At 45.4% G+C, this 14,290-nt stretch overlaps 1 protein-coding gene across 3 annotated transcripts in view; it reads right to left on the reverse strand.

The window, feature by feature from the left end:
- Window positions 1–5,165: 5,165 nt before the first annotated feature.
- Window positions 5,166–14,290, reverse strand: part of LOC125320366 (metalloprotease TIKI1-like) — an 82,844-nt gene continuing 73,719 nt past the window's right edge. For all 3 annotated transcript variants that reach the window (XM_048292620.1, XM_048292617.1, XM_048292618.1), the window contains 2 exons: window positions 9,441–9,692; window positions 5,166–5,889 (listed from right to left, as the gene is read on the reverse strand). In XM_048292620.1, coding sequence (XP_048148577.1) covers window positions 5,709–5,889; window positions 9,441–9,692 — 433 coding nt within the window. In that variant the 3' untranslated portion in view covers window positions 5,166–5,708. The remainder of the gene's footprint in view (window positions 5,890–9,440; window positions 9,693–14,290) is intronic.

The raw sequence follows: 14,290 nt of genomic DNA on the forward strand, positions 1-14,290 counted from the left end.
AAATCAGAACTAACACATCAAGAAATGCAGTTGTCAAAATGCAAACATGCAAAAATTTTAAAACAAATTTTGAGTTTTAATGCAATTCAGGTGCAAGAAATTCCATGTAAAGCTTGAACATGTTACTAGAGAAAACAGACTAGACTAAACAGATAAATTCAGTAAGCACTGAGTATTTGAAGAATATTCAGCTTTTTAGCATCTGCCACTGAAATTTTGGAAAGGGTTTTTTGTCAATTTTCAGGCTGCAAAATAATCTCTGTACTGTACTTTATCATTGACATCACGATTCCTGGGCACAATTTATTGTGTGTTCATTCACAGCGGTACACCTAAACACTTCATGGATTATCAGTTTCCATTCCTGTTGACGAGGTGATGAACTGTTGAGACAGTATTTGCCAGCTCTCCTGCAAACTGCTCTACTTGCCTAATTTCCTTTACAGCTATTCAGTTCTAGGGCTCAAAAAAAGGGTGATGTTTTCAGAATTCTCAGCACAACTGATTTTCCTCAAATTTGGGTCTTCACAGAAAACAACTCCAACATTACAGCTTTACCTCCCAAGCAGATAATGAACAACTATACTCAGAATAAGCAATAAATAAACAGTGCAGTGAATTCTGCTAAGCATAGTACTTTTATTTTGTGCAAGCTTCCACACATCCAGACAATTTAAGCATCAAGCTTGAAAAAGCCTGAGCAAACTTGAAGAGGCTCTTCTGCCAGCCCATGATCCTTTGGCAAAATATGAATGGAACCTAGGCAATGTTTTGGTGATTTCTGTTGCAAAGACTCCATATTTTCTTGTACTCCTGTTAATATGAACAAACTTCACCAGAGTGACACTGGTCCCACGTCACCTTCTAGAGAACAAGTTCCTTTGCAAAGCACTATTTTCATTACCATATTCTAGTTCCATAGGTAGCAGTGCAAGCTAACAACACTGCAAAAAACCCAAGCAGCCCATGTACATCCATGTTTCACAGGAGCCCAGGTACAGGATGTCTACACAGTGATGAAGTTCTCCGGCATGGGTGGGGTGTTTGCACAGCAGCAAAGTGCTTGGAAACATTAAATCTCCAAGACAGAGGGCTGCTGTGTTTGTGTTACACATCTTTTTGCCTTCCATTCCAGGGCAGGAGGCTGACATTCAAGATTCTTGTTGCTTGTAGCATTTCTGCTCCAGTACTTTTAACGGCCTTTGTCCTATTTATGCACTTAGGTGTGAGTTTATATCCTTGAAGCTGTATTGACAAATAATTATCCAGTTTGCTGCAACAGTTCAGTGCAAAACTTCATGTGCCTTCCATGTGGAACTGAGGTCCAAACCCACCACTGGAAGGTATCAGTGAACTGCCTTGCCTGCTACCAAGTTCTGGGATGGGCCAAGTGAGTTTATGCTTAGAACATTCCACTACGTTAAAATCAGACATACAAAATGCATTTCCTGGGATGACCTAAAAAGTCAATTGGACAATTGCAATTGTGACTGAATGTAGCTGCATACCTATTGCAATGCAACTTGAAAAGACAGTGGCTTATTTTATTCTACTGCTAATCTGAACATAAATATCTGATTATTACAATTTCTTTAGAAAAGGCTACCTCCGCATAGAGGATGTCTTCCTAGTGCGCTCTCTACAGGGGGTTAAGAGGCCACCAGGAGGAGCTCTGGCTCCAAACCCCCTCTAGCAGAGAACTGAAAACAGGTCTTACCCAGCATTTTAACCTCAGAGCTACCTTTGAGCAAAAAGGCAGTAGCTCTGCTCCATTTTTTCTTGGGACTTCAGAAGCAGTTCCTCCACTCAGTGTCCACCTGTAGATAGCTGGTCCCCTGACCTCCTGCTGGTACTACCCAGCTGCTGCTGGGTGGGGGGAGCAGAGAGGACAACCAGCAATGACTGTTCTGGAAGGGAAAGCGAGGGATTGGAAACACTAGTTTAGTCTAGTTTAGTTCACAGGTATCAACCCAAGTCCATGAGACCCTCAAAAATATCTTTATTCGATTACCTTGCAGAAAGACTCCCAGGATGCAGCCTCTGTAGGCACACAATCCATCACAGTTTAAGTACATTCCTATTTCTCTGACAGTCAGGCACTTGGAAACAGGCTACAAAATGAGTTACACCATCAGAACTGAATTATCCATAGTGCTACTTCAGCTCTCTGTTATTTCAGAGTCTTTTATAACCACTCTTTCCTCAGACCAACTTAAGAAAAACTGATGGCTGTTTCACTCAACCCAGTTACCCCCACAGAGATGAAGCTCAGGAGCAACCATGGAGGAGAAAACAAAGAGAAAAGGCAGCCTGGGGCTATTTTACACAGCAGTCTTGTAATGGAGAAAAGAAATGAAAACTCTGCTTCAACCACTTTCTCCCAGTTGCTGTTTGGACCTGTGCCACACTTCATCATGCAATTCTTAATGACATGGGAGGAAAAGCAATACCAAGGCATAGATTAGCAAGTACAGGATATGCTCCGGTGTGACATTTTTGGTGGCCAGATGTGCTGGTAAATATGCAAGTATGTATGTGAGGATGATGACACACCGGAACAGGCTGTTCAGAGAAGCTGTAGATGGCTCATTCCTGGAAGTGTTCAAGGATGGGCCTTTGAGCAACCTGGTCTAGTGGAAGATGTCCCGATCCACAGCAAGGGGGTTGGAATAAGATGAACTTTAAGGTCCCTTCCAAACGAATCCATTCTATGATTCTATGTGCCCAGTTTGTCAGGCCTGCAGTGCATTTTTCTAAGTTTCCTACAATCTGCTCCCTTCAGGTCACATTCAGGTCAAGGAAAACAAGCTCCAGACCCACCAGGTCTATGACCAGTGAAAGATCAACCAGAGAGAGACTGGGGAGAACACATAATCAGCCTGGCTGCTGTGAAAGCCAAGGAAGCCAGAATGCATTCACAGAATCACAGAATAACAAGGTTGGAAGAGACCTCCAAGATCATCAAGTCCAACCCATGTCCTAACACCTCAATGAGACTATGGCACCAAGTGCCATGTCCAGTCTTTTTTTGAACATGCCCAGAGATGGTGATTCTACCACCTCCCTGGGTAGACCATTCCAGTACTTGATTCTTCTTTCAGTGAAAAACTTTTTCCTAATATCCAACCTCTACCTTCCTTGACACAGCTTGAGACAGTGCCCTCTTGTTCTGTCAGTTGCTGCCTGGTCAAAGAGACCAACCCCCACCTGACTACAGCTGCCTTTCAGGAAGTTGCAGAGAGCGATAAGGTCACCTCTAAGTCTCCTTTTCTCCAGGCTAAACAATCCCACTTCCCTCAATCATTCCTCATAGGACTTGTGTTCCAAGCCCCTCACCAGCCTTACTGCCCTCCTCTGGACACGCTCAAGCATCTCAATGTTCTTCCTAAACTGAGGGGCCCAGAACTGGACACGGCACTCAAGATGTGGCCTTACCACTACAGGGGAAGAATGACTTCCCTGTTCCTGCTAGCCACACAGTTCCTAATACAGACCAGGATGCCGCTGGCCTTCTTGGCCACCAAGCCCCACTGCTGGTTCATGTTCAGTTGTCTGTCAACCAGCACCTGCTCCTCCCCCCCCCCCCCCCCCCGTTCCCTTTCCACCTGGACACTCTCCAGCCACACTGTCCCCAGCTTGTAACGTTGTTGGGGATTTCTGTGGCCAAAATGCAGAACTCGGCACTTGGACTTAATACCTGTTGGACTCTGCCCATCCATCCAACCAATCCAAGTCTCTCTGCAGAGCCCTCCTTCCTTCCAATAGATCGACACACGCTCCCAGTGTCATCTGCAAATTTACTAATGAAGGACTCAATACCCTCATCCATGTCATCAATAAAAATATTGAACAGAACTGACCCCAGGACAGACCTGAGGGACACCACTGGTGACTGGTCACCAGCTGGATGCAGCACCATTCACCAGCACTCTCTGGGCCCAACCATCCAGCCAGTTCCTGACCCAGCAAAGAGTGCTCCTGTCCAAGCCATGGCCTGCCAGCTTTTCCAGGAGTATGCTGTGGGAGACAGTGTCAAAGGCCTTGCTGAAGTCCAAATAGACAACGTCCACAGCCTTTCCCGCATCTACCAGGTGGGCCACCTGGTCATAGAAAGAGATCAGGTTGGTCAGGCATGACCTACCCTTCCTAAACCCATGCTGGCTGGGTCTGATGCCCTGGCTATCCTGTAAGTGCTGTGTGATAGCACTCAGTATATACTGTTCCATTACCTTACCTGGTACTGAGGTCAGGCTAACTGGCCTGTAATTACCAGGATCCACCTTCCTACCCATTTTGTAAAGGTACCCGAGGTCTTTCAGTATTCTTATAAGAAGGAATATACAATGAGATGCTGCTGTCTTCTACTCCAGCCCAGATACATTTGATTCCCCATAATGCTGCTGTAAACTGTGACACTTAGCCTCTCCTTTCTCTGTTTTCCTCAGCAAATGGAGGCCGTATTCAGCTTCAGTCCTTATGGAAGGTGGACTGAAATTTGAGATCAAGAGATGAAAAGCCTGTTAGGAAAGCTGGAATCTTTTTGTTCCTCCTCCCGTGTGCTATAGAACGTTAGGAAAAGGAAGTACTTTTCCCAGGCAATGGAAAAAACAGTGAAGTATGTGTAAAGGCGTAAGGGAAACCTGAAGGTGTGTTGTCTCACTGGGGCAGGTGACTGCTATGTTTCCACATTACTAAACACACTGGCTCCAAGTTCACCCATGGATGAAACTTATGAGACCTTTCTGGGCAATGAAACCCCACTAAGAGGTGGGGGAGAAATACTGCTCACAAATTGCGTAAGTGTGATCACAAGAGGATGTCCTGTACAAATACAGAAAATTCATCACCACTTCCAAGTTTTTTACATTCAACAGTCAACAACACATCTACTTCACACAGACAGCAAAAGACATAAAACAGTTTGGAAAGTCTGAGCAATGAACTCAGTAGAAAATTTGAAACAATTTCCTAGAATTAAATCTAATTGTGAAAATCACCTCTGGAAGAGGTGATTATTTTGGAAGACTCCAACAGTATGACTTGTGAAGTTCCCCCGGAATTATTTTTTTCTTAAACCTACATTAATTTGCGCTTACGAGACTTGTCTGGCCATTGGAGGCTCAGGGGTACCCATCTTAAATAACACCAAACAGACAGCAGAAACATTCTGTTCACAAGTTTACACTGTTTTATTCGATTGTAGGTGCTGTCATGAACCTTTATATGTAATCCGGAGCCCTAACAAGCATGAATTAAAAGCATTACCAGTAGAGACATAAAATACCAACCTCTCTTTCCCAGCTGTGCTCATATGATCAAAATATTCTGTTCTAATAAAAAAGTCAGTGGTGTGTAAATCTTCTTACAAGGCACTGAAGGTGAAAAATATGTACTTTAGTTGGGCTCAAGCAGCTAAACAACAGCTATGTTATAGCGGCATTATAATCTCCCCAAAGCATTGCGGGATAACATGAAATCATTCTTCTGCAAGAGAAGGATAAATAACACTTTCATTAAAATATCTTCTCCCGTATTGGGCAGGTCAAACAAGTTAATAGTGTTAATGATCCAGACTCAGGAAAAGGAGGCAGTTTAAGAACACCCCAAAGAACAGGTGTCTCACTCATAGTCTTCTATTTCTCTTTTTGCATAAATTTCTTTTTTTGATTTTTAAGACAAGAGTCCAGCAGCTTAGGTCCCCCTGTGTTTCAATGCCACATTATCTTATGCAAAGTCAAAGTCAGTAGTGGAAGGAAGAGAGGATGGGAAAGCTGGTGAGCGCTGCTGGTGTCTGTTCGAGTGCGACTGGACCGTCCGTGGCCGCGGGGCTGGGGCTCAACTGTGATGTAGCCATTAATGATGCGGATCCGGGGAGGAGGGTCGGTAGCACTGCAAGGCAAGAGAAGAGTATCAGTCCTGACCCAGCCCACAACTGCCCAACAGACACAGAGCAGGAGGTGGGCAGCCTCTGTGACCCACTGTCAGTTTTCTAGGTCCATTCAAATGGTCTCTTGTACAAGTTACACACTGACCAAAAGTCTCTGTGTCCTAAATGGCAGAGTGCTGTCTTCTCCCTTCCTCACAGGTGTGGCCAGCTCCTATGCCAGCCCACAAGGATGAGGGTGCTACACAGCCAAACTGTGAAGCAGACTCGAGGGAGAACAGCAAAGAGACTGAGGAGTACCAAAATACCTGCTCCGTCTCAAATCTACCCAGCCTGCCCATTGCTCCCACAGTCAGTCAGGTGGGTAAGATGACCATATTCCTAGCCCCTGTCAGCTAAGTAGAAAATACAGAAGAATAAAACAAGTGTTGTTGCAAAGGAGTGTCACTGCAGTGGCACTTGCTGAGCACAGCTGGGGTGAGGGACCTGTTTTCTGAGTACATCTTTCTCAGCCATGCTTCATGCATCTTAGTGTGGACCCACCTTGTTTCTATACTGTATGATCTCTTCCACAGGTCAGCAATTACAAAGAGCTTACATGACGTACTTTAAGCAGAGGAAGAATGGCTTCCCGAATTGCAGCCTAGATCGCCACATTCCAGAGTATCTCCCAGCGGTAGGGAGTACTCTGACATGGTGATGAACAAGAACTGAACTAGCACATACATGAGCTGAGCTCCCATTATGGCAATACATGATGGGGGACAGAAATTTGTATGCTCCAGGCTGCTAACGCCAACTGACCTGAACTGGGGGAGATCACGCACCACAGCAGGCCAAGAGTCAGAAGGGTCAGGTACAACACAGGTGGTTGTTTTTTTTGGCAATGGACTGAAAGCAATGCTTGACACCACAGCTGTAAGACTGACATACTCCCTAGGACTGCATGGCGCTGTGTAAAACTGAACACAAATTTGGACAAAACTAAAAGCAAGTCCACTTGGCAAATACAAAAACCTTTGTATTCTTCATTACCCAATCCCCAGCTGCTGTGTACCATTCTTGTCTTATTTCAGCCCACTAAGCAAAAATGCTTTGGGAAATTGAAGGCAATTAGTATCCTTTTTAAAAACACTTTACTTTTCCTTACCCAAAGGCCTCCCCAGAAGATCTGAACAATAGCCTGAGAGAAGACAGCTGGCAGCACATCAAGGAAATATAGCTGCCAGCTGATGCATATAGGGGCACGAACCAAGGCCATTCTGATAAGCTCACTGCCACACTATTAAATCACTGAGCTGCACCTTTCACATTTTCAGGCTCACAGAAGGAATCATAGAATTATATAGGTTGGAAAAGACCTTTAAGGTCATGGAGCCCATCTGTAAACCTGAAAGCTGTGAATGGCCCATCTCTAAGAAACCTGACAGCTTTATCTGTGTCTGTGCACCCTGAGGAATGCGTAGAGCAAGGGCTGAGACTCCCAGTCAGACATGCCCTGCACAAGCGAGCTTGCACCCAGCGGCGCTGGATTTCCTTGGGAAGAGACGCGCCGCGAGGTGGGGCTGTCAGCCCAGCCCAGCAGCGACATGGGCAGGCGTGCAGTGGCAGAGGACGGGCAGACAGTCTGGGCTTTACAGAAGCCCAGCGCATGGGTGGAGCTTGTGCCCGAGGGACAGCTGCCTTCCGTCGGCAGGAAGGGCGCAGCAATCTCCCAGGTATCGTTTGTCTTTCCCAGCACTGACATGCAACATCTCCATCTCCAGATACTTAAGCTCTTCTCTGCTACTAAGGAGTCACCCCTACGAAGCATTTGTCACCTAGCACCAGCGTAAGCTTCTAGCACAAAGGATGACTTAAACAGTAGGGGAAGAAAAGAAACATAAAAAGAAGAAAAGGAAAGCAGCATTTACTGCTCCCATATTTACGCAGTAGTTTCCTAGGCTGCCATGATTTGCTTTACTTTTGCCTCACTACTGCCTGGCAGTACTTGAAATCTAGTATGCAGCCCTAGTGTGCCTTCAGTTTACTGACAGTAGCACATCCTCCCATCTTTCCCCTTCTTCTGAAGGCTTGATACTGCAAGTGCATGGGTATCTTAGAGTCACTGCTCACTGACTTCGAGCTTTGTGGGAACAACTGATGTGAAACACTGAACATGGCACTGTGGAGGCAGCGTGGGAGATTAAGACAGACATTCCTTAGCATTTCAACTAAAGAGACTATCAACTGAAACTCCAAAAATCCGTTCACAATTAGCTAGTATCAACTACATTAATAGAAAGGAAATGGTACACTAAGAGATAAAATCAAGTGTGATCAATATAGGATTTGTTATATTGGTTAATCTTGGACTGCGTATAAGTCTGTCAGTGGACAGGTTACACAATCATTTGTCTCCCTCTGTCTCCCAAATAGTTATACTAAGGTTGAAGGAAGGGGCAGAGAAGGGAGTCTGGTCTAAAAAATCTGACAGTGGCTGAATGCCTCAAACAGAACAACAGCTGCTGCACTCACCTGCAGCCAGCTTGAGCCACGTATCACTCACAGCAGTGGTACAATTAGGATCCAGGGACTTGAGAGGAAAGGCATAGGAGAACCCTGCTATACTCAGTAACTTAGGGAGCAGGAAGAAGTATTCTTCAGAAGGGAAAAAACCCAAACAATGTACCAACTTCATTTTAAGAGCTGTCAGACTTTTCTCCATCACCCCCAACCTGTCTGGTTGTTTATGGTATCACAAAAATTTAATGCCTTCAACCTGAGTACGGCAGAGACACAGTCAGACACACAAAGTACAAAAGAAAGTAGATTTGGGCACGTGTATTATCTGACAGGAGGGAAACATTAAGGTATACATTCAGCCACAGGCCCAAGTATAGGTAGTGAGAGAGAAATTGGCTTTTTTTGTGGTGGGTTTTTTTTTTTGTGTGTGTGTGTTTTTGCAGGCTGCTGTAGCTCTTGTAGGTAAGCAAGCTTTTCTGGATGAAAAGTAAGGGGTATATGTGAACCTCTGCCCCCCAACACACTGATTTTTTTATATAAGCTCTGTCATCCATTAGGCTATCATGCTTTTTCAGACTGAAGAATACAGAGACTGAAAATACTGCACAAAATATTGCCCAAGTGCAAAGAGAACATATGCCAGGGATGGTAGTTTCCTCATATGCAGCAGCTCTTGCATAATGGTCTAAGGCTTTGATCTGTACCATATACCACTGGACCCATCCTTCCATGACAGAGAGCACTGCCATATGTTCACAATCCCTCAAGCCCAAATGCAGACTGATCTAGACAAGGCTGCCACTTGTTTTATACCTAATTTTCCACAAATCTAACTATGCAAAGAAAAAAAAAAAAGAAAGCTTTTCTGCCACTAAAAGCACAAGCAGCCTTGTGCAAATGTTTTAGAAAGAATCACAGTAGTGGAGAAGGTCAGATCCTGTCCACAGGATATATCTACCCCTGCAGAAGCTTGAGGGTCTGGATTAAACAGTCTAAGTTAAAGTCCAGTTTGCATGATAAGCCATCCTCCCCCTCCTCCGCCATTAGTTACCTCTCTTCAAGGCGAACCCAGAGGTCGTTGAATTGTCGCAGTCTTTGCTTCTTCTGCTGCTTTTTCTTCTTCTTTTTGTACTTCCTGTCTACTTTCATGAGCACATCAATGCTGTCAGGGAAGAGCAGGTGAGGCAGGAACTCTTCCTCCTCCTCCTCCTCCTCCTTCTGGGGGTGCAGTGGGAGCTCATGGGATACAACATAGGGACTGTGTGATGATGAAAAGGCTAACAAGGTTTTAGGAGGTCTTCGGCTGGAAGAAAGAGGGAACACAGACAACATTTGAAAGGGCTTTGAGGCAAAATCCTGATTCAGACACTATCAAGGCACATACATTTAAAATAGGTGTTTATCCCTGACATATTGGCTGGATACTCATTTCTCTGCCTTGTATTCCTGCTCCCTCTTCCTTAAGTCAATATTGGTTTTGTGATCAAAATAGTGCTCTTTAACAAAAAAAAGTCTTTGGAAAAGAGGCAGTCTGTATCAGAGGAAAGAATGCAGTCTGGATAAGGGTGGAATAACTCTTGGTAATAAGCTTGCATATCTAGGAAGAGACAAAAACGGAATCACTTCTAAGTCAGAGTCAAACAACACTCCTCTAGTCTGAACACAGACCAGATTATTCCTTTCAGCACTTCCTGCCCAGAGTAAAGTAACTTGGGGGACAAGGGGAAGCAGCATCCAAAACAACTAAAGCACACCAGCTGATAAAGCCAGCTCTGGACCAGCAGCTCTGACTGGTGGAGAAGGTAAGAAACAAGCTAGCCCACAGACTGTGGTCATGGCTACAGAAACACATTTTGAAAATTACCGTCTTTGAAGGGAAAGGCCTAATATACCATTAGCAGTAACCTGGTTGCACACTGGACCCAGAGAAGACCGTGGTTCTCAACGACTTCTATATCTCACTGTTCAACCACAAATGTTCCAGCCAAGCTGCCCAAGTTAGGAAAGGCAAATGGGAGTATGAAGACCCTAAGTACAAAGCAGGAGAAAATCAGGTTCAAGACCATCTAAGGAGCCTGAATGTGCACAAGTGCATGGGGCCTGATGGGATCCATCTGTGGGTTCTAAGGGAGCTGGCAATAACTTGCTAAGCCACTATCAATCATTTTTGAAAACTTGTGGCACTCAGGTAAAGTTCCCAACATCTGGAAAAAGGAAAATATAACCCCCATTTTTAAAATGGAGAAAGTAAAAATCTCACCTCTGTGTCAGGCAAGATCACAGAGCAGATTCTTCTGGAAACTATGCTAAAACAAAGAAACACGGAAAACAAAGAGGTGCTTGGTAACAGCCAACATGGCTTTCCAAGGGCAAACAACGCCTGTTAAATCTGATGATCTTCGCTGACGGGGCTGCAGCATCGATGGATGTGGCAGAGCAACTGCCACCATCTGCCTGGACTTAAAGTGTTTCACACTGTCCCATACAATATCCTTGTATCCAAATTGGATAGACATGGATTTGGTGAATGGATTGCTTGGTGGATAAAGAACTGGCTGGATGGCCGCACACAAAGAATTGTGGTCAACAGCTCCTTGTCCACATGAAAACCAGAGATGAGTGGCCTCCCTCAGGGGTCAGTACTGGGACCATCACTGTTTAACATCTGTGTCAGTGGCACGGACAGTGGGATTGAGGGCACCCTCAGCAAGTTTGCCACCAACACCAAGCTGCGTGGGGCAGTCGACACGCTGGAGGGAAGGGATGTCATCCACAGGGACCTGGACAGGCTGGAGAGGTGGGGCTGTGCAAACCCCATGAAGTTCAGCAAGGCCAAGTGCAAGGTCCTGCACCTGGGTTGTGGCAACACCTGACACAGCTACAGGCTGGGTGGACAAGTGATTGACAGCAGCCCTGAGGAGAAGGACTTGGGGGTGGTGGTGGATGAAAAACCCAGCAAGACCCAGCCAGGTGCACTCACAGCCCAGAAAGGCAATGGGATCCTGGGCTGCATCCAAAGCAGCGTGGGCAGCAGGGCATGGGAGGGGATTCTGCCCCTCTGCTCTGCTCTGGTGAGGCCGCCCCTGGAACACTGCATCCAGCTCTGGGGTCCCAGCATAAGGACACGGAACTGTTGGAGCAAGTCCAGAGGAGGGCACAGTAGTAGGAGGACTGGAGCACCTCCCCTGTGAAGACAGACTGAGGAAGCTGGATCTGTTCGTCCTGCAGAAAACGGTGTGGAGACCTCCTAGCAGCCTCACAGTATCTGAAGGGTCCTACAGGGAAGCTGAAGAGGGACTCTTTGTCAGGAACTGTAGTGACAGGAGTAACAGATACAAACTGAAGAAGGAGTGAATTTAGGCTAGGTATTGGGAAGAAATTCTTTACTGTGAGGGTGGTGAAATACTAGAGGAGGTTGCCCAGGGAGGCTGTGGCTGCCCCAACCCTGGCACTTTCCAAAGCCAGGTTGCATAAGGCCTTCAGCAAGTTGGCCTAGTGGGAGGCGTCAATATTAATTATTATTAGACTGGTCTAGGGGAATTAGGACTAGATGATCTTTAAAGTCCTTTCCAATCCCTTAACATTCTATGATTATATGATTAAGGAATCCTTTGGGCCATGTAGTCTGCATCAACTGAAAGCAGACTAGTTTTGGCACCACCAAGTTCACTCCCTTCTCATTTTCTCTTTGATGAGGCCAGATGGTACAACGCAATGAATGCACAGTCTTTACAAAACATCGCGTCAGGGGACATGTCTGACACATAAGAGACCAGAGCTCAACACACCACTGTGGCACTGGTTTCTAAAGCTGATGTGAAAAAGGGTGTAATGCTGCCCTGCCACTCAGATAAAGCACACCAAGGAACATGAAATGGTGATCTTCGTGGGTTTTATGGACAAATATGGAGGTCCACATGAAGGGGAGGAAACTGAGGAATTGCATCTCTCTCATAAGCAGAGCTGAGCTTTGCACACGTTTATAGCAAGTAATGAGGGAGTGGGAGTCAAGCCTTAGCCTTCCAGCTGCCCAGATCCTGTATTAGGCTGGCAGCATTACTGGGAATTTCAAAGGAGCTCCAGCAAGTGAGATACATCACTGAGACTATGTGCATGTACAAACTGCCTCATAAGGCAAATCTTGGAAACTCAAAGTTGAGCTCCCAGAAAAAGCTCTAAGGGCTATGACTACTCAGTTTCCTGTGAAGGTGATAAATTGAAGAAAACAATAATCAGGTCCACCTTGATCACTGAAGCTCTGTTTCTTTATTCTTAGAGCAAGCAACATCTCATCTATATTCTAAGGCAGGCAGTGTGCAGGGTCCTATTCACTCATGGCTTTGCCAGCCCACACTTCTCATTGTTTGGAACAATTTCCCCTCTTTACTTGTCTATGAGCATCTTGGACAAACCCACAAACTCAATCCACTCTGTGTATACACAGGACCTATCAGGAACATCTGTCTGATCTTTATGGCTACTTCATAAAGAGAAGAGATGCAACAGTCTTATGTAACAAAGCGGAAGTGGAGACTGGCTTGGGCTGAAATTCAGAAAGATAACAGAAAACCACAGACCACCAAGCAGAAACCTGCCATTAATCAATGAAACTTTCCCAGAACTGTGTTCCTTTTTCAGCTTCCAATGGCATGAAAAGAAGGAGGTCTGGAAGGAAACATTTTTCAGCATGGGTACAGTTTTTAAGTTAGCCCATTACTGTATGCACGCTTACTGGATAGCAAACAGAGAGTAGTTCCTGCAGAAGGGGAAATGAAGTTGTGGACTGGAACGTGGGGAAAGTATATGGAAAACAAAGATAATTTGTCTTATTTACTGCAAGGAAAATCAGACTGATCACACGTTGAAGTTTATTTGAGAGAGACTGCTGCAGAATGGACCTTGGGCTATCAATCTCTTTCAAAATCATTGTGGTGTCACACTCTGTCACACTTTATCACCTCTGAACTGTCATGACCCTTCAGCTCTCCCTCCTCAGCTACTTCACATCGCCCACTCTTCAACTCCACCTTACAGAGTGATCCCCCATTAGCTCTCTCCAGTGACCTGATTTAATCTGTTTGAAGGTCTTCTGCCTATGATTCCCTTTTCCACCATTTCTCTTCACTGTTTTTGTTCCTTAACTAAGTCATGGCGTGGGCAGCACCCCTCCTCTGTAGATTAGAGTGCCATGCTGCCTGCAGCGTTCCCTACTGAACCCATGGCCATACCATGCTGGAGGCTCAGCATTGCTACGGGTAGAGGATGACCTGCATCCTGCATGGCTAGACATCTGCTCTTGACAGGTGTGGCCTCAGACACATCCATATACAAAACCTGCTTTGCAATACTTCTTGCAAGCAATTCTTCCAGAGACTGACTGATCAACCACTGGAAAAGGGACACAGATTCAAAAGTTCGTACTTCTTCCCCCCCCAGGCCAATTCCCTCTCCCGGCACAGCAGCTAAGGAAGAGTCAGCAAGCACCTTAATTTTGGCTGTGATTGTGTTGAGCATTTTACAATATATAACTGCATTCTAAAATCAGGAACAACAGTTAAAGACCAAAGTAAGTCAGAAGGAGCTTGATTGAACTTGTGGTATTATTTAAAAACTGTCCTTTGCAATACTGCTTGGAGCACCTCTTTTGCCTTCCCTACTTTGGAGACACCAGGGAGAAGGAACCTTTCTGTCTCCAATCAGGGGCATTCATCCTATTTGCTCTGCAGATGGACAGTACACCTCAGGCAGCCCTGCCTGCTACAGGAAAATGAGCAATACGATTCTGCATCCTTCTTGGTTCCTACACACACAGATATATACAATATATCTCACACGGGACGTTTTGTTTAGCCAGAGCACAGGAAGCAGCAGACTGTGCTGCCAAAATGTCATGTTGCAAGG

This window comes from Corvus hawaiiensis, chromosome Z (assembly GCF_020740725.1).
Source record: "Corvus hawaiiensis isolate bCorHaw1 chromosome Z, bCorHaw1.pri.cur, whole genome shotgun sequence".
In the NCBI taxonomy this organism is placed as follows: domain Eukaryota; kingdom Metazoa; phylum Chordata; class Aves; order Passeriformes; family Corvidae; genus Corvus; species Corvus hawaiiensis.